At 39.3% G+C, this 18,907-nt stretch overlaps 2 protein-coding genes across 4 annotated transcripts in view; both read left to right on the top strand.

Moving 5' to 3' along the window:
• Positions 1-11,818, top strand: part of LOC103390747 (uncharacterized) — a 17,568-nt gene extending 5,750 nt beyond the window's left edge. For both annotated transcript variants that reach the window (XM_008326720.3, XM_008326721.3), the window contains 12 exons: positions 870-1,041; positions 1,189-1,244; positions 3,196-3,386; positions 3,497-3,607; positions 3,735-3,860; positions 6,882-6,980; positions 7,059-7,217; positions 8,512-9,142; positions 10,663-10,726; positions 10,801-10,982; positions 11,077-11,165; positions 11,248-11,818. In XM_008326720.3, the coding sequence (XP_008324942.1) occupies positions 870-1,041; positions 1,189-1,244; positions 3,196-3,386; positions 3,497-3,607; positions 3,735-3,860; positions 6,882-6,980; positions 7,059-7,217; positions 8,512-9,142; positions 10,663-10,726; positions 10,801-10,982; positions 11,077-11,165; positions 11,248-11,352 (1,985 nt within the window). In that variant the 3' untranslated portion in view covers positions 11,353-11,818. The remainder of the gene's footprint in view (positions 1-869; positions 1,042-1,188; positions 1,245-3,195; positions 3,387-3,496; positions 3,608-3,734; positions 3,861-6,881; positions 6,981-7,058; positions 7,218-8,511; positions 9,143-10,662; positions 10,727-10,800; positions 10,983-11,076; positions 11,166-11,247) is intronic.
• A 1,045-nt stretch (positions 11,819-12,863) lies between these two features.
• Positions 12,864-18,907, top strand: part of mrpl11 (mitochondrial ribosomal protein L11) — a 48,273-nt gene continuing 42,229 nt past the window's right edge. Inside the window, exon 1 of one of the 2 annotated variants that reach the window (XM_008326718.3) lies at positions 12,864-12,992. The gene's annotated coding sequence lies outside the window, so the exon portion shown is untranslated. The remainder of the gene's footprint in view (positions 12,993-18,907) is intronic. The other variant, XM_008326719.3, reaches the window with a different exon arrangement.

Raw genomic sequence — 18,907 nt, 5'->3', positions numbered from 1 at the left:
CGGGCTTTCAGAATTTTTCTTTTTTTTAGTAACAGATAAAACATGAAGAATCCATGCTGTGCAGTAGATATTCAGTAATTTCACAGGTGTCTGAGTCATGTGTGCGGTTTTTACAGCTGTAGGTAAAAGAATTATCATTGTCCAGACTGTTTTCCATTTTAGTGACTTGATCCAGCTCATTTCTAAAGTCAGCTTTCCTCTAAAATAAATGAAGTAATTTGGCAGTGACACACAGTCGTTATTACTCCAAATTAATCTTCTCCCTTTAGCCTAATATTATGCTTTCCACTATCAGTCACCCTCACTGGTGGTTTTTTTTGCGGGGGGGAGAGAGCATTAAATTATGTTAATTAAGATTTCTCCCACTTACTTTCACAGCTAATAAAATATAATTACTAATGAGCTTGGTTTGGGTCAACTCTCTGACATCATTGTTCTTCATCTATGCATAATTGTAATGGACTTCATATTTTTTAGTCTTTTTTTTGTCAGTGGGAAGTTGTGGTTGCCAGTGTTTTTCTGGCCAAAATCAGAGCTGGTTGCCAGTGTTTTTCTGGCCAAAATAGTGATTAAACCCTCACCTCTAAAGAATCAGAGCTTGTCATGACGTTAATCAGTGAGTGGGAGGGGACGCAGCTTTCTTCCTGTGGTTAGGGCTGAGCTGTTTCCAGCCTTTATGTCAGAGGATGTAAATAAGGATATTCCTCTTCAAAGCTGTCAATCCTAAATCCTGTTACTACTTTTGCTCAGCTTCAGGAAGTTGATTCATTTAATGCCAACATCTAAATTTAAAAATCAACTTCCTGCTTTCCTTGAAATAACAGAAATAAATTTAGTTTGTTTGGATTTGTTTACCTTTTCCCACATAGGGTTTGGCCTGTTGGTGAAATGGCTGTCGGACCCTGACAATCTGAACCAGCTGGTCCTGAGCCAGCTCGACAGCGCCAGCCCCAAAGGCTCCGTTGACGATCTGTGTGGATCGGACCCGGAACAGTCTTCCCTGGGATCGGAGGGCAAGGACGACGGAGAGATGGGAGAAGTGTGAGTAAGACAGACATCATGACAGTGACACTGCAGACTGAATCACGTAGATTAGTCTGTAAGTAAACTGAAAATAGAATACAATGAAATAAACAAAAGGATTAAATAGTACTGTTTTTTGTTTTTGTGTTTTGTGATTTTTTCTAGGAGCTCAGAAGGTGGAGAGGTTTCATCTTCCTCAGGAATCAAAAGTAGAAGAAAAGGTTTGTTTTTAATTTTTCCTCTGATTAAGTTATGCAACGCGACACACATTTTCACTTGGGACACACAAACGCTGCCGGAGGACGACGTTTGATTAATTTTGACTCGAAAAGTCCAGATGGATGTGATGGAGAGTGTGGGAGTTTACAGAACAGATGACAGTGCTTGTACTTTACAGCAGCATGTTGTCAGTTTACTGATATAACAGTTTTCCTCAGCAGCCTGTATCCTAATGCCTAATTAGTCCCATGTTTCTTTTCTTAATTAGACCAAATATGTAATTACACAGACATCAGGCTGAGGGCCTAACAGTCTCTTCACTAATTCCTTTTTCCTTCTGTGTTGAAAACAGTCCAGCGGCGATGACAACCTCATGTAAATGATAATGTCATGATAATAAACCATCCGACATGATAAATTTCTACGGTGTCTGTAATGACGCTTCTCATAAATGCTGAAACAGTATCATCATTTGTCATGAGAATTATTCAGCTCTGATGGGACATTTATTGATTCTTGGGTCATAACAGTGAAAGTTTGATTACCAATCGTATTTGCTGTGCTAACCTGCCCAGTGGAGTGTGAATTATATTCAGTCAATAGTTTTCTCTCAGCATAAAGTCCCAGTAGATCACCAGCGTAGGTGATGTTCAGGTCAGGTTCTGCTTGGAGTCGGAATCTTTTATTCAACTCACGTACAGAGAGGAAAAATCTTTGTTGGGCACTAAAGTGAACGCACACTGTAGGAGAGTTTTTTCTGAATAAGGTAGATGGTGTCCAACATGCGGGTCACGGGGTTAAGTTCTGTTGGCGGTGGGTTCTGTGTCTCTGTTCAGGGATTTTTACTGCAATAATCTGTTTTTCCATTTGGTGCCACCTCGTTTCTTCCTTTTGTTTTTAATTAAAACTAATAAGTGTCCACTACCAAGACTAGGAATGATCTTACTCTTCTTAGCTATGATTTGTAGCTCATGGTCGCACCTATTGTTAAAAACTACTTTATTAAATGATTTCAGCTTTGTGGTGTTCAGGTTTTTGCGGGGGGGGGGGGGGTTTTGGGGGTTTTTGACCTACGGCGTTACGTCGACACTCCCCCCAAGTAAAAAAAAAAAAAAAAGAGTTTACCTTTAAATATGTCCCACTTCATTAGTCTACCACCAGCAGCTTAAACAAACGATACAGTCCAAAATGTCTCCGTGTTCATTTGGCTGCAGCAGAAATCAGCAATAATCAGACCAGACGTTGTTTTTTCTCATTCATTACTCTTTTCTCCTGTGTGAGTTGCAGCCGCTGTTTCCTGTTTATAGAAAAATCACCTGGTGTTGTCCTCTGCTGCAGTAACTCGTCCACATTTCAGTTGGACATGCTGTGCAGTCAGAGATGCTCCTGTGCATACTGTGGTTGTAATAACTGGTCATTTAAATGACCACTGTCTGCAGTCCTGTCAGCTTGAAGCGTTCTAGTCATTTTGTGAAGTTTTTTTATTTTACCCAGCGAACTGCTGATCAGTGTGTGTTTCTGTTTCTAACTCTTCTCTGTGAACCCTGGAGAATGCAGCATCGAAATCATTGTAGTTCAGCAGTTTTTTAACTGTCTACAGAAACAATCGCAGGTTCAAATCTCGTTTCCTTCCTGTTGTGACATCAGGTTCGAGCTTTAGCAGGTTACCATGATTGTTGTTGTCAAAGCACAAAGTTTGGAGAACTGCATAAATTAGCCGTTGAAGTGGTGTACCTGAGATGTATTGGCCGACCTGAAAATGTGAATTAAATCTAAATCCTGTCCACTGCAGAATACACTTCACACTTATACCCACCCAGTGTGTATTACTGCAGTGTTTTTGACAGGTACATTTCAGTTGTTCACACATATAAAATATTCAGGTTAAGGAAAATGGAAATGGCTGTGATTATTTGTGTGTGACTCTCTGTGTTTGATGTTCTTGATATTCAGGCAATAAATTAAAACAGGGATGGTCCAAGTTTGTAGATAAGATGAAGTCCAAGAAGGTCAAGAAGAAGAAGATGAAAAAGATGGAGCAGGAGCTGATAATGAGGATGATTGTCAATCAAGATAATGGCAGTAATGATGATGATGTCAGCAGCCGGGAAGGTTCCATTCACAGCCAGCAGGATTCTGACAGGGTGAGGCCGCAGCCAACGCTGCCATAAATTATGCCTAAGATGCCACAGCGTTGTTATTACAGCAAGATGAAACATGACAGATTGTCGTTTTTCCGGCCAAACGTTATTAGGAGGACATTGATCTGGAGAACTATTTGACAACAGTCCAGGAGGACATGATGGAGTTCAAGCTGTCATATGAGATGTGGCGCGTGGGCCGCTGGGCTGTCAGCATCCCGCATGTGAGTTATAAATATCACTGACGGTGTGGAATGTCCTGGAGGCTTGTTAACTGTCATGCTGAAGCTCTGTTAAAGCCTGTCCTTGAATGGCACGTTAATGGTTGAGCAGGAGTTTACCCTGTTGTAGGCCGACTGGGAGGAAGATGAGCTGACCTTCACCGTTCACCTGGAGGAGAACAACAGCCCTGAGAACCTGCAGTGGGACATCAGGAAGAGCTACATGGAAGTCATTTATTTCCGCAACAGATGGCAGGTAAACACTCTGATTGCACTACACATTTGTGTTAATTGGACACAAATGATTCAGAGTTCCCAAAGGTGCTTGAAATCCTTGAATGTTTTTTCAGCCGTTCAAATATTATACTTTTTTTTATAGCGTTTGATAATTTAAAATGGGGAAATGATGGTCAATCACTTTGCTTTAGGGAATGACTAAAGTCGATGTTCAACATCGATTTCCATTGCTGTTCCACCTGCTGTGGGGTCTCCGATCTCCATTCAGTCCTGGACAAATGTCTCTGCAGTGTCCTCAGCTTTTTATTGGCTCTGAGTGAGCACAAGGGCAAGGTCAACACAATAACTTTTCCCTCATTTTTCTTATTTTACTGTTGAGCCCAACAATATTATACACTTTTATCTTCCACAAAGTAATATATGAGTGATCATAAACAGGTTATTTTACTGACACGTTTAAAGCTTGGAGCAGTCTTTCATAATTTATTTTTAATAAATAAAACTACTCTGGCCATTATTTGTTTTAATATGCTAAGTACAGGTATAAAAGTTGTCGACAAAAAGCTCTGTAATCAATTACTGATCCAAAAAAATGTGTCTGGTCAGGTTCCCTCCATCAGAAATAGTTCAGGATATAAACACTCGATGTCCTTTCCCCTTCATTTTGAGGTAAAATTATTAGGTCACAGACATTTTCATCATCACACCAGACCACTGACCTGCCATACACCATGTAAGCCTGAATGCTGCAGCGCTGTTCAGCAGAACCACACAACAAATTATTGGTCACAGCACGGGGCTGCGGACGGTCAATAAGACATCCGAGCAATAAGACGACCGCGTTCTAAAAATAACAACACACAGAATGGAGCTTAGTCCAAAGGTCAGCGTTTACTTCCAGACACTTTTTAAATTTTTAATTCAAGTGAAGTCATTTTTTTCACAGAAATGATCAATTTATGCTACATCACCAATGTAGTATTGTATGAGATCGCAGATGGGCCACTAGGGCCATTCCATTTGGCGAATGATTAAAGCACTATGTTTAAAGGTGGCTAGTGTAACAAGCTGCTAAAGATAAAAATATAAATAGTTAAATTTGCCCTTGGGTCATTATTTATTTTAGGAATTGGGTCACAAAAATTTGTGACCTTAAAAAGTGTGTCACCGTATGAAAACTAATGGAACCACCGTTCCAATTTATCACCCGGGGTCAAAGCAAAGCATGCAGTAAATCATGCCTCTGGCCTACCTTAATGTGTAGAGTTAAACGGAGCAACTGTGAGGATCAGCCCTGGCCAAAAAACAGCAGAAAAACATCCATCACTTTCATGAGCAGTGGGAGGAGACGCTTCACAACAACCGAGAAGTGTTTGTCTTATTTATGGGACGGCAGAGCAGATCTGTGTGCAGAGCAAACATTTATTAATATTAATCTCTTCATCGTGTTATCAATTGGGCAATTACTAGTAACTTAGGCCGTCTCCTAAAGTGCAGTCAGTTAATTATTGATGGAGGTTATTAATAGTAGATTAGCCAACAAAGGGATTATTGGAATTCTGTTGTAACCTTCAGGCAGATCTCAGTTAAACTAAACGTTCTGACCTCTAAACTTGATCCTGGTTTTTTGAAATAATTATGGCCGTCTAATGATTAAAATGTCTGGTTAATCACCTGGTAACTGTGGATTAATCATGAGTAATGAGGATGAATTATTAATTGTTTTATTCAGCTTCTCAGCTGCCTGGTGACCTGAGGTTAAAGCCTCTGAATGTTATGCTCATAATGCTTAAATCTAAAACTGCGCTAGGAATTATAAATAAAATTAGCACCTTTATGCACTGAAATAAAAGTAAAAAAAAAAAAAAAAAAGTCAAATTCAGCATAATTAGTTTCAGGTCAGAATAAATAAAAGTCTTGATGAGTATACTGACAAGGGAACTATTCATATATTAATAAAAAAGATTTCCTGTACTGCATTGAATTTTCTTTTCATGCTTTCAAACAAACTTTTGTTGCGATGCTACTGTGGTGAGGTAGTATTTTGCATGAATCAGAAGAGCAAAAGAGAGTTTAATTGAAAGCCTCTAGTGTTTGCTGTAAAGCTTTAGTTTTTTTCATTTTAAACACCACCTGTGTTTATTTTTCTCTGTGTGATCAGAACTAGTCATTCTGAGTCAGTGGCTCTGACCTGTGACACAACAACAAGGCGTTTGGATCCATTTGACCAGTCTGCTTCACATGTACCATCCCTCAACCTGTGTGTGCTTGATCAACAGGTTTAGAAATCTCATAGATAGTTCCTCTAACTTAGTCAACAATGTGGAGTTTGGAGACACCTTCACGTCAGGGACGAAGACAGGAACAGGATTAACTGTAAGATTTGTTCAGTTATGAATGCAGCCTCAGTTTGAAGATTTGTCGATTCATTCAGATACATTTGTTTTCTTTTGGCTTAAAATGTTTTTCTGTTTTTGATGGACTGATTCACTGAGAGCTTCTGCCTCAGCTCTGTCCATGTGTTCTGCTTTAGATGTAATTTAACATCTTTTCATATGAGTCACCTGCCTCCTCCTGACAGCATGAAAACAGAAAAATGAAAATACCTGAAAAGTACATGATTAGTCTGGCGTTATTAAAGCACCGGTTCAGTTCGTCATGGAGTTGCTGTCCTGTGAGACAGAAGATGAGACGTCTGTTACAGTCCACAGCCAGAACACCCTGTACCTCTGTCCTAAATGTAATGGTTAATAATAGACTCTCCGACTAGAGCAGTGGGTCTGTGCTCCAAAACCAACAGAGCTGCAGTTGTTTTTCTGATGAAGGAACATTTGGAGAACTATTACCTGGATGATTAAGATTCTGCAAATCCATGACTGTTGACAGATGTTTCTCTGCGATGAAACACGTGTCTCTCTGTGTGTAACCACTGGAAGATGTGTCATCAGGAGGTTTTTAATAACTTACACGATCTGTTAAGTGAGTGTGAGGAGTCAGTGCGGTGTAAATCTCTTTAACACAAGCTTCCTGTACCTCTCAGGATTCAACCTCCCTGCCCTCAGTCCTGCCCCTGGAGGAGTCAGAGGTGAATGATGATGTCATAGAGGAGGTCAGAGTATCAGTGGAGCACTTTCTGCAGGTAAAAAAAAAAGACATAAAAAATCTAATATCATAATGGATGAAGACTTCTGTCTTATCGTTTATTTTTCCTTTCCAGGAACTGGTCTCTCATAATATGATTGGCCACACTCAGCCAGTGTTTCAATTTCTGTGTCCTCTGGACAAACTGTTGAACGAGGAAGAACATTATGAAGGAGTGTGGGGTCTTCTCAGTGGCCTGGCCTACCTCCTGACTCCAGGTCAAGAGGAAGAGGAGGTAAAGTCTCAGTGTTCTGGTTTCATCAGCTTTGATGTCTTATGAACTTCCCGGTCCTTTGTTTCAGCCTGTAACACCAGTGTTTGCTGTTGCTGATCATCTAAAGGCAGGTTTTTACCAAAGTTTGTTTTGCACCGTCACCCACAGTAACTGCAGGGTATGAAGTGATGGATGTGGGTGATGATGACAGCCTGTCTGCTCTGCTGTGAGTCGAGCAGAGCATGAATAAAAGGCCACTGCAGTTTCTCGGTACAGAATGTTTCACCTGAGCTTTCTCTCCTTAGTGGATGTCAAATCACTGTGTTCCTAGATTTCAAGCCCTTTGTTAAAAAAGATTTCTAGTGTCTGTTTAAGTGGTGGGGTTGTTTTTTAACTTTTTGTCTTTGCAGAAAGATTTGCAGTTTAAAATTCAGGTCTCAAAAGTTTTAACCCTCCAACATTTCACTTTAAGTTCTCTTAGTTTAAACACAAAAAAAAAATCAAATTCTATGAAGTCCTCAGCAAAGGTTCCACTCATGTTTCACCCTGTCCTGTTTTTATTTGTTAATTTATTCATCTACCTAATTATATTTGTTTTTTCTTTATGTTACAAAAATATAATATTATTAATGGAAGTCATTAGTTAAGTGATTAGGAGAGATTTATTTCTGATACCAGCAGAGTGCTTGCCATCTCCAGCTAGGGCTTTTACTGTTGTGGTTGATGACTTCATCCATTTCTCATGTGCAATATATGAGAGAAATAAATGGAATATGTTTCAATTCACATTCTAATAAATGGCCAGATTGAAGGATTCTCATCATTCAAAGGAAAAGCTGTTTTTGGCAACAGCTTTTGGACATGGAAACAAAAACATCCATCAAGCACAAAAGGCTTGGTTTAAAATGAAGCTGCTGAAGTTATTAGAGATATTATTTTTGTCTTTTTCCCTGTGAGGAGTCCAACTCCCGAAACATCACATTCCACATTTACCACATTGAAAATTGATTTTTCTCCTTTCATTAGATGCTCACAGCATGATAAATGCTCCAAAGCTGCAACCAAGGGTTTTAAAGCCGCCATAAAGTCTTAAACTGAAACTGAGATAACTCTGACATCTGAAAGACTTTAAAAGACTCTCCCCAGAGCCACAGAAGACGATTTAGAACTGTTTCCACGTGCTTTTTACTACTCATAATGAGGACATTGATTTTAGTGTAAAAATGTAGACTTAAAGAAGGTGATGGGATTTATGGGTTTGCTGGTTAAAAAAAGGTCAGTGTAACGGCCTGAGTTGTTTTTCGTTTCTTCACAGACCTCCAGTCCTCAGGCTGAAGTCCCAAAAGAAATCACAATGCCATCATCGCACACAGAATTCTCAGCACAGCCCTCTGAAAACCTTGGCTCCTCTCCTGAGAATGGTGCTGATGCTCCCTGTGCTGCTGTGCCAACTATCATTATCTCCCAGTGTGATCCTTCTTCAGAGCCACCAGAGGAAGCAGCCGCCGAGTGTGCTGTTAACCCTGAGCCACCGAGTAATGAACACTCCTCTCAAGACAAATCGGAGGACTCGGATAATCCCCTTACCTCTCACTTCAAAATGATTTTTAAAGGACTGACCCGATCTAAGTCTCAAGAGTCCCTGGCCTCCACGAAAACCAGCCCTGACGAAGAAGCGTCCAATGCAGAATCCCCGCTGCACTGCAGTCTGAATCCAAGATCACGCAGGAGCAGCATGGAGGAGACCCAGCGGCCTCATCTCACCACCAGGTCAAACAAAAAGGAGAAATTATGTTTGAGGATGTCAGCAGGAGCAAACAAGCCTAAAGGGAAGGAGCTGAGTGCTTTACCAAAAGAGGAGGAGGTCCAGGGTCAAAGGAGCCAAGTGGACTGGGAGCAGCTTGAGGCAACAAAAGCCATATTTGATCTGCTGAAAGAAATATCTGGTTTGTTCCGTTTTTCTTTTTAAACATAAAACGCTTCCTAAAGCTTGAATAGATGATGTTGTGTCAAACATGAGCACTGGTTTGTTTTAGGAGAAATGCAGCCGTGAAGTTTAACGTTTAGGCAGCATAGAGAGGTGAAGTTACCATCCTGTTTTCACGCTAACTTTCGCTGTTTCCTAGGAGACCACTCATTGGATCAATCGCTTGATTGACAACCATCCCTTCCCCGCTCACCCGTTTCCAAGCTCTAACATCTTATTAAATTTGAAATGTATTCCATGTGGATGATCAGAATGACTGCAAGACTCAAATCTGTAATTATACACCGACTTCCTCGGCTCCATTCTCCAGAATGACTTTTCAAGTTTTGTGGTCCGCTGCCTCCACAATTATTTTCAAAAAGGACTCTGCTGCCAGTGTCATTGTCCGCAGATCTATAAAGTCATGTAACCAATTATCTACAACACATCAGTTCCTTTCAGTTGGTCGAATGAGCTGGTAATTCTGCAGTGTATGATCATGTGTGAGTCACTACTTATCATTGTGCCACTGCACACAACGAAATGTGACCTGCTTTTAACCCATCACCAAAGTGAACAGGGGCCATGTAAGTGCCCGGGGAGCAGTGTGTGGGGACGGGGCCATGCTTAGTAGGAACTTGGCAGCTCGTGGACTTGAACTTGAAACGTTTCGGACCCAAGTCTGCTTCCTTAACCACCAAGTCGCCACTGCCCCTTTAACTTTGTATAGTCCGGTTGAACTGAACGGAGGTACTTTTGGGCTGTAGAGTGATCGAATTATCAGCAAGGACAGGTTGATTAACAGCAGATGTTCTTGTGGTGTGTCCTCCACTCCAGAACATTGAGGTGTTAAAGGAATCCTATGTCATCACATTTAAAATATTACAATTTTGCTGTTCCGTTTATCTATATATCTGTCTGTCTTTCTGTCTATCATATCTATAAGAAAGAGTTTTGTTTCTGGATATCGTGGGAGTGAGCATCAACATGTCAGTGTGGGTCAGTATAAAATAAACTTTAGCCCACTGTGGATTCACGCAGATCACAGGATGTCAGAGGAAGAGACGACCTCTAATCCAGTCTGAGTAAACACTATGTTCTTGCATACTCAGGAATGTGGACACGTGACCTCACTTGACCTCCTCAGAGCTGTGACTTTGTCAGTAGATGTGAGAGCATCCATTCAGGATGGATTTAGATTTTTTTTAAGATTTAAGATCTGTACAGGTGTAAAATAATTACTCAGGATAGATATCACTGTTCAACCTGTTTAGGTCTAAACAGGTTGTTTCCATAGAGTAAAAAAAAAAAAACATATGTGGTGTTCTGCCGCTGTCAGCCTGCTCATAAGTAAAGGAATGTTTTACAAACGATCATTTTCTGCCCTGACAAGTCCACCCTGTAGCTGTGAGACTTCTTCTCTCCATGTTTCATGGTGTGTTGACAGCTTAAAATACCAAGAACAAACGTGGCATGAATCTATATGTTGTGTCTTTACAGGGAACTCCATCCTCTTAAACATATTTGATGCTATTCTGAAGCCTGTTATGCCCATCTTGAAAAAGTAAGTCTACTTCTTCTCACTCCATGACAATTATTATCTTATAAGAAACATCACTGACTTTGGTGTTTCTCCAGGAAAGTCAACTCCTTCTTGAACAAGATGAATCCTTCAGAAGTACAGATGGCAGCCTACATCGACATGCTGAGAGAAAAACAGTGGCCTGAGTCTCAAACAACGGCTCCTCCTCCCCCTCCCCGGACAGAGGAGGAGAAAAACCAGACCAAAGAGCGAGCACATGAACTCATCAATGCCAGATGTAGGGGGGGCTCTTTGAGCCACAGCCAAGGGATTTTCTCCAGTTATTCTTGGATGTTTATTACCTAACATTTCATTTTAATGTCTCCCTGTAGATTCGAACTATCTTATTTTGAAGAAAACAGACATGGAGTCGGTGTTTAATCTTTTCCAAGACGGTGAAGAAAACAAAAAGCTGGTATACGTGAGTATCCGCACAATTTATTCTTCATCACATTATTGTAACGTCCTGTTGTGATTGGTTCTCACTGTCTTTCCTTCAACAGATCATTCTTTCATTCCTACTAAGAGAGTTTTTCCCAAATGAACATTCCTTCAATGTGAGCGCTGCTGCTGCTGCATTACAGAAAGTGACCAATTCTACCAAGTGACCTGTGAATCTTTTTTTAATGGGACCTTTGCCAACATTTTAAAAACAGCAACTTATTTATTGTGTATTTTTTTAATTACTGTGAATGTTGAAAATTGACTTCTGTGGTAATTTTATGTAATGAAATGTATCGAGCAGACTGTGAACTTTTCTTTTAATTTTTATACCGTACACTTTCACTTGGATCGATTTGTTGAATTCTGATTTTGTCAACCGTGTAGTTTCAACTTCAGGGAGAACGAATAGGTTTTATGTATGGGTGGAATTTCAGCACTCACATTTTACCATCACATGTTTTTCACTTTGTGCACTGTTTATGGTGAAGACAGTTTGGAAACTGGATGGATGGACCTCAGGTTTTTTATAAAAACATTTCTCAGATTTTCCAACATGTTACTGTGTCCAAACACTTGAAAAAATGCTCTTGTAAACATCTTGAATTTCTTAAATAAAATATTTTTAATTGATTTTTGTGCACTATTTGTAAGATTAAATGAAGTACGGTGGCAATATGGAGCAATATTGCCAAGTCTCTCCAACTCAAACATCACATACATATTACTAAATAAAACAGTACATTATTGTAAACAACAATACACATTATCAGCAAGTATAAACAAGTATAAAACAGATTCATGTAGTAAAACTGCGTGGATATCTGTATTCCTTTCACATTTGTCCTCAAGTCGAAATATTTCAGTGCCGATACAGCTGAATTACGACTCCAGTTGTAATGCATTATTATGTGTCACTTAATCAATGCCCCTAAAGCAACAGTATTTAGTTTTCTCTTGAATCAATCTTAATATATCCTTCACAGGGAAAACACATCTTTAAGAGCAAATAAAGGCATATTAAATAACACATGCATCATCCATATTTTATCCCCTTTATTGATCTCAGCACTTCATTTTCAAACCACCCCATTACAATCACATACACAAATCCACACACCGTGTTTATTTCTTGAAATTCTTTGCTTTTACCTTATACTATGATGTAATGGCGTTACAAAGTGCTATATGCTATAACATATATATATACTTTCTGATGCCTTCATTAGGTATTAATGTATATTACTGGGCTTCTACCTCTTGTAGCCTTGGGGGCAGTTGAAAAGTGTGCAACATTTGTGAGATGTCATCCGTGACATTGGATCCAGTCTTGCTGCAAAGAATAGTCAATAAGTCAACAAGTAATTATTAAAGGACAAAACGTTTTTTCATTGCACCATGATCTCATCTCAAGACAAAAACATTTAACTAACTTTACCATTAATAGGTGCTTCAGCGTTCATGCTGTACCTTTAAAATGTTTTTTGTTTGTTTGTTTTAAATAAAAATAGCGGGGTACCATTTAAACATTGAAATCGACCTATCAAATAATTACATTGCATTACATTTAGTACACCATTTTATCCAAAGCAGATCACATGAACATGAACTGGAAACTATCGTTTATAACTAATACCGTAATTCCTCGAAATCGACGCTTACAGCGTGCAATTGCTCCTCCGAACCAATAGATGGCGGGCGCGTGTGTGCAGCAATGAAGAGTTTTCTTCCTGTAAGTGGTCCAATATGGCTGCGCCCTGAAACTGTCGTTGTCCACAGCGTGAAAGAAGAACAGGACAAGAGACAGGTACGTTTAAAACATGTTAATGCCACTGTTTGTAGTATTATACAATTATTACGCAGAGCGTATCGATGCCGTATTTATACAGTTAAGGTGTCTCTGACTTTTTTGCCGTTTCATGGGGATGTCTTAGTTGTTGAACGAGATAGATGCTCATGAGTGTCACATTTAGACTTAGGGACACTGGATATTCTTATTAGTTTTACATTCATAGACGTTTAAATTGTTACAACCTCCCTTTGTGGGTGGACTCAATGATATTGTCAGGTGAATTAATCAATTTAACTTGTAGAAGATAGTTTACGAAAACGCACATGGAAACAGAGATCAGAGTCATTATTGGACTCAAAGTCAAAGTATCTGCTGATCTAAATATGATCAAATCAGACTCGATCCTCTGCGTATCTCTTCATGGTTATGTGTTCACGGCTGATTATATCATTAAGTTGTAACTTGAACGTATTAAAAAGGGTAGTATGTCGTTAGCCTCATATTTTTATTGTCCGCGGTTTTTTGTGTGCAAAAATTAAAGTTGTGACAGTAAGGTCGACCAGAACCTGCGTGTATAATGTCTTTCAAAAGCCAAATTCAATAACATTAGGAGAGTAAATAATTAGCCAATTATGTTAGGAGGCTACATGTCATCCGTGAGATGTCAAGGAGTGACAACCCAAACATTAGGATAGCAAGAAAGTAGGATTCGTGAATAATTTTAAAGTCCCTTTCCTCGTCCGTGTTCTTTATATAAGACTTGCAAAGCACAGTAACTATGAAATGATAGGTAGTAAAATTGTACATGTAATTTTTACACAAATTACCATGCTGCATGACTAACTATAAGATAACTTGAAATCATAAAATATTAATCAGGACTAGTACTAATGTAAAGTAACAAGAAAATGTCTTTCCTTTTTATAATTATTCTTGGTAAACAATCTCTTTTCTGTACCTAATTAGTTCAACATTAATTTCCACTATGACACTACAGTGTTTGCCCCGTCGCCCACTGATGCGTTTGACTTTCTGTGAATGTCTGGCTTAGATAATTAATTTACACCGCATGAATTTAAAGTAGAAGAATCAGCCCCATGTGCACTGAGGCTCAGCATTGACATGGTGCAAGCACCAGGGGTCCAAATGTAAAAATGCCAGTAGTCAGATCATGAACCACGTGCACTGGTTCTTACTTTGGTGTGCAGTCATGTGATGGTGTTTTAAATTTATTCAGACATCACTGACACACTGTGGATATCACCACCAGGAAAATCTACAGAAAGACCAATTAGAGCATCTCAAACGCAGTATGTTGTGTGTTGGAGTTCTCCAGAATACAGATATGGTTTGTTCATATAATTTTCTTTTTGCTGGTGCAGCTATCATTCTAGCAGCATTGAAACAAGACATGTATTTACAAAGACTAATATTAATACTGTATAAGAGCAGTACTCTCATTGATTCTCTAGGATTCATGCGAAATCCAGAGAATGTATATTGAAGTTTGATGTCACAACCGCACTCTTTGATTGCAGTACCGCTGCTGGCCAGCAGGGACTTGACTTCGAAACTGTCTCTTTTTGTCTTTAATTCAAAATAGTCACCTGCATTTAAAAACAATGTGGCTCATTGATCCTTTCTTAGGTAAACATTAATCATGTCCAGACATTGTAGATGAAAAATATAAATAAATACTTAATTTAAATATTCTGCGCACTATTACCGGTAATGTACTCTTACCCACAGAGTCAGTAGCTCCAGCGTTTCAGGTCCTTCTCTTTGTTCATTGTTGGTTTAATCATATTCACAGACATGTTTTAACGGCAGACACTTCAAACTCATCTAAGCAGGAGCAGCTGGAACTCCTTCACTCATTAACATTAACGATGCCTTTGTTCGGATAATGCAGCAATAAAAGATGTTATTAGTTTCACCAGTGTTGAGCTGCATCTATTAGTTTTCTAATTTGTTGATGAACCACTTTGCCTCTGAATTGAAGAGAAAATGTCTTGTAATTATTTCTGTTTTTTTTTTTGTTCTGGTAATTATTATTTTCTGAATAATTACCAGAACAACAGATTTTTGTGTGTGTCTGGGTTGATTAATTAACTGGGATCAGTATTTAAAATGTCAGGATGATTTAAAGTGGAAAAGTCAGTTCATTCAGTTTTAATTTTGTCCTCATTACTTTTAACCTCTGCTAGTCTGTCGCCTCAAAGTTGAATTTACTTCTAGACTCACTGATCACTTCTTTGGTTGTTTTGTGTAACCATTAAAGAAAATAGTGAGGTCGTCTGCTTCAAGGTTGCGCATTTCAGACCTGGCCCTCTGCAGGCCTTGGCTGTAACAAGTGAAACTGTTGCCTTTTTCTCACTTGGAACCTTCAGGTCACGCTCCTCTGACGTCTTGCAGCAGTCCTCGAGACAAAGAACTGCTGACCAGTAGAATTTTTTTTTATTTGGGACAGTTCTCTGTAAACCTTACATATGGTCGTGTGTGAAAACAGCAGCTCAGCAGGTTTTGAAATCCTCAGACCAGCCTGTCTGGCACCGACAATGGTTCAACACTCAGGTCGCTTAAATCACCTTTCTTCTTTATTCTGATGCTCCGTTTTAACTACGTCGTCTCCAACGTGTCCACATGCATTAAAACACTGCCACATAACGTATGTTAATTAGACTAATTAAACACTCATTGCAGTCAAGAAGCAGGTGTACCTGAAGGAGTCGCCAGTGAGCATTTGATGTAAATTCTAATTGGACACATTAAACCAAAATGATCTCCAGATTCCCAACAATGAGGCACATTTCTTTTTGTAAAGAAAATAATTTCTCTTCATATATCAATGTGTCAACAAACATTATATTCATTGCACTACAGTGGGGGTTCCCTATAAGTAGATCACAGAGGCAGTCCCAGTTGATTATAAACAATTAAAAGAAAATTATATAAATGTAATTCTAAATTGTCAAGTAGTGAGCATAATCTATAAGGATTAAATCATATTATGCCATAGAGCTATATGCATTTTATCAGTACTCAAACATTTTAATGTTTTCAATCTAAGTACCAGGAGATATTTGGATATTTGAACAGTAACTACTGTGCCAAAAAAACTGTGGACACTCCTAGTCTACAGTGTGTGCAACATAAACGTAACTATATATTTTAGGAAGTTCATGTTGACATGTGCAGCTCAAGTTCGTTTGTGGTGGTACTTTAAAAAAGTATTTAATGTTTGGACACTACAGCTTTCATGTCTTGATATATTTTTACAAAAATATTAAAACCGTTTTGAAAGAATTGCACTAAGCTGAGAAAAACGAAATGAAACACTATTTGTGTATTTTCTAACTGCAAGTCTGTTTTCAAAAAGAACAATTGTCCTGCTATTGATGAAAAGCTTTTGTTTGACTGGTGGTCTATAGATCAGACGTGAACTTCCTCAGTCTCAGCAGCTCACAGTGTGGTGAAGTAGCTGAGTCATTCCTCACCTGTGGAGAAAGGATGATCTGATCTGATTTGTAGAAATGTCTGTAGCTGAAGTGATTCAAGGCTCGCTGCCTTTAATTCCACTGTCTATCCTCAAGTCCACTCAGCCTCGTCCAGCCTGTTGTGTGTTAATACCCAGCCATTATTCTGAGTATGAGGTCCAGCTGCAGCAGAAGGGCAGATGGCTGCAGAGTTCACCGTGTTTATTGTCACATTCTGGCTGCCGTCACACTTGGCTTGCTGCATCTGGGCAGTATTTCTGGAGACAGAGTCCTGTAACGTCAGAGACTTGCATGTCCATGTCTCTGCCGGAGACGCCATCAGCTGTGACCACTGACCATCATGCTCTCTGCTTCATGTACTGTGGCAGTGTTTTTTTTACTGCATTTCATTGTCAATGTGTTTTAAGGTATTTAATTAGGTTTATAGAGGCGCTGCGGATAAAAAGCTTTTTAAATTGAGCCACCAGTGACTTTATTGTTTTAACCTGTTTAAATAAAGAACAAGTAATTAAGTAATTAATTATATTTTTCAAGGACTAGAGATTTAAATAAACTTCTGTATTAAACTACCAAACACAATCGATCATTTGTTGCTTTTTCATGAGATTCTTTTACAAAGCAGATTAAAATAAAGTTTCCCACTCTGGGACCATTTTTTTATTACAAAAACAAAGCATCATAAAAAGGTCCTGACAAAAAACATGGCTAAAATAAAATAAAATAAAAAAGTAATGAAACTGAGTAGATTTAAATACATCTGCGAGACAGACTGTGACATTTTTACACTATTTCCTGTCACTTTAATAAGACTGAGATAACAAGCTCTAAAATTGCTTTTTGTTCTGTTATTTTTCAAACATCTAGGTCATATAGCTGATGATCAAGACCCATCTCCTATGAAGTACTTCTGAACGTAGTAATTCAGAAGTAACAGCTGTTTCAGTCCTCCACTCTCACCACACCATTCAATTTGTGAGAAGAATTTTGTTCTATTGACACAAAAAAAGAGTGACAGCTAACTCCCAGCTCAATACGACAGACGACGATCTGAGCAGTGTGTAGTTTTGGTTTTTTTTCCCCCATTCTCTGTGTTTATCAAAAAGTCCTCTTCTTCTCTTGGTGATGTTCTCTTTATTACTGTTTGTTGCTTTTACAAAATGTATTCCAAGCACAGGCAGTTTGTAACCTATTCTGTCTTACCGTTCAAAAATGATGAAGGGGAGAAAATGTAATTTAGAGAAGCCAGTAAAGAGAACGGCCTCCCTGGGATTTGATCACAAGCAAACAGAGATAATGCATGCATGGATTCATCACTATTCAGCAGCCAGGTCCTTGTTTGAACACCAGCTTCTGTTGATGGGCATGTGCTGCTTCACTAGTCAACTTTTCACAGCTGCTGCCCTCACTAACAGGTTGCTGCTTAAAACAAAGCGGCAGGTGAATGGCTAGAACACACTGTGCCCGAAGATACCACATATGGTGTGTGACATTCATTTTATTAGTGCAGATGCATTACGTCATTAAAGTAGGTGTATGAAAACTCTGACTCGGCCACTGATGATTCGAATGTGCTTTGGCAGCGCCATGGTATTACCACTCGTCCTAGTTGAAAAGCACTGCTGATAACAGGAACTAGCGATCACACGTTCATACATATTCTAAACATCGCTGCTACACAGGTTTACCCACAAGCTGTTTACAAAACTTTAATTCAAAATTTGCTCAAACTCATTCAATAAAGATCTTAAGCGCAGCATGCCTCATTGCTCTTCCATTATCACACTGCCGTCCTCAGCTCCTCTGCCTGATGTCTGCTTGTTTGCGGTTCATAAATGGGCCAAGTTTGCACTGTTTTTACATTTTACAACACTTCTTCCTTGCCCTTTCCAGTTTCCTTATCCACTGCTACTGCAGTTAACAGGAAATGCTAAGTGTTCATAAACAGCAGACCTAAAAGAAAGATGGCTTGAGGAGTGTTTTGATATAAATCCTCTCACAATTCTGACAATTTTGTGTGCTACTCAGGTTTTTATTTTACTAGCTTCTCCCTGAGCAGTTGGCCATGAAGGGGGAGTGCAGTGCGGGTCTAGTGGCAGCAGATCTGTTGGTCAGGGATGGTCAGGGACATCTATAGTAAGGTGTGGACTCATGTCAATCTCTTTGATGCAGTGGCAGCTGGTCCAGGGGAAGCTGCTGCTGCTATTGCTGTTAAAAAATACAAGGTGGTGATGGCAGACCTCTCTGTGTGACAGATAGCTCTACCCATGGGCCTACAAAAGTCAGTGGCTGTTTGAAACCCAAACACTTTGTCCAAAATTCAGAAAACTTTCAGATTGGGACGTTGTTGTGAGGTTCCTGTTGAAAACCTTGGTGGATAGAGCTGGGCTGTAGTCTGCAACTCAAGTTTGTGTTACATACTGTGAATGTCAGTGT

Source organism: Cynoglossus semilaevis, chromosome 15, assembly GCF_000523025.1.
Source record: "Cynoglossus semilaevis isolate Cse_v1.0 chromosome 15, Cse_v1.0, whole genome shotgun sequence".
Taxonomy (NCBI): domain Eukaryota; kingdom Metazoa; phylum Chordata; class Actinopteri; order Pleuronectiformes; family Cynoglossidae; genus Cynoglossus; species Cynoglossus semilaevis.
Note: the sequence above shows the minus strand (reverse complement) of the source record. Positions and strands in the feature narration are given on the sequence as shown.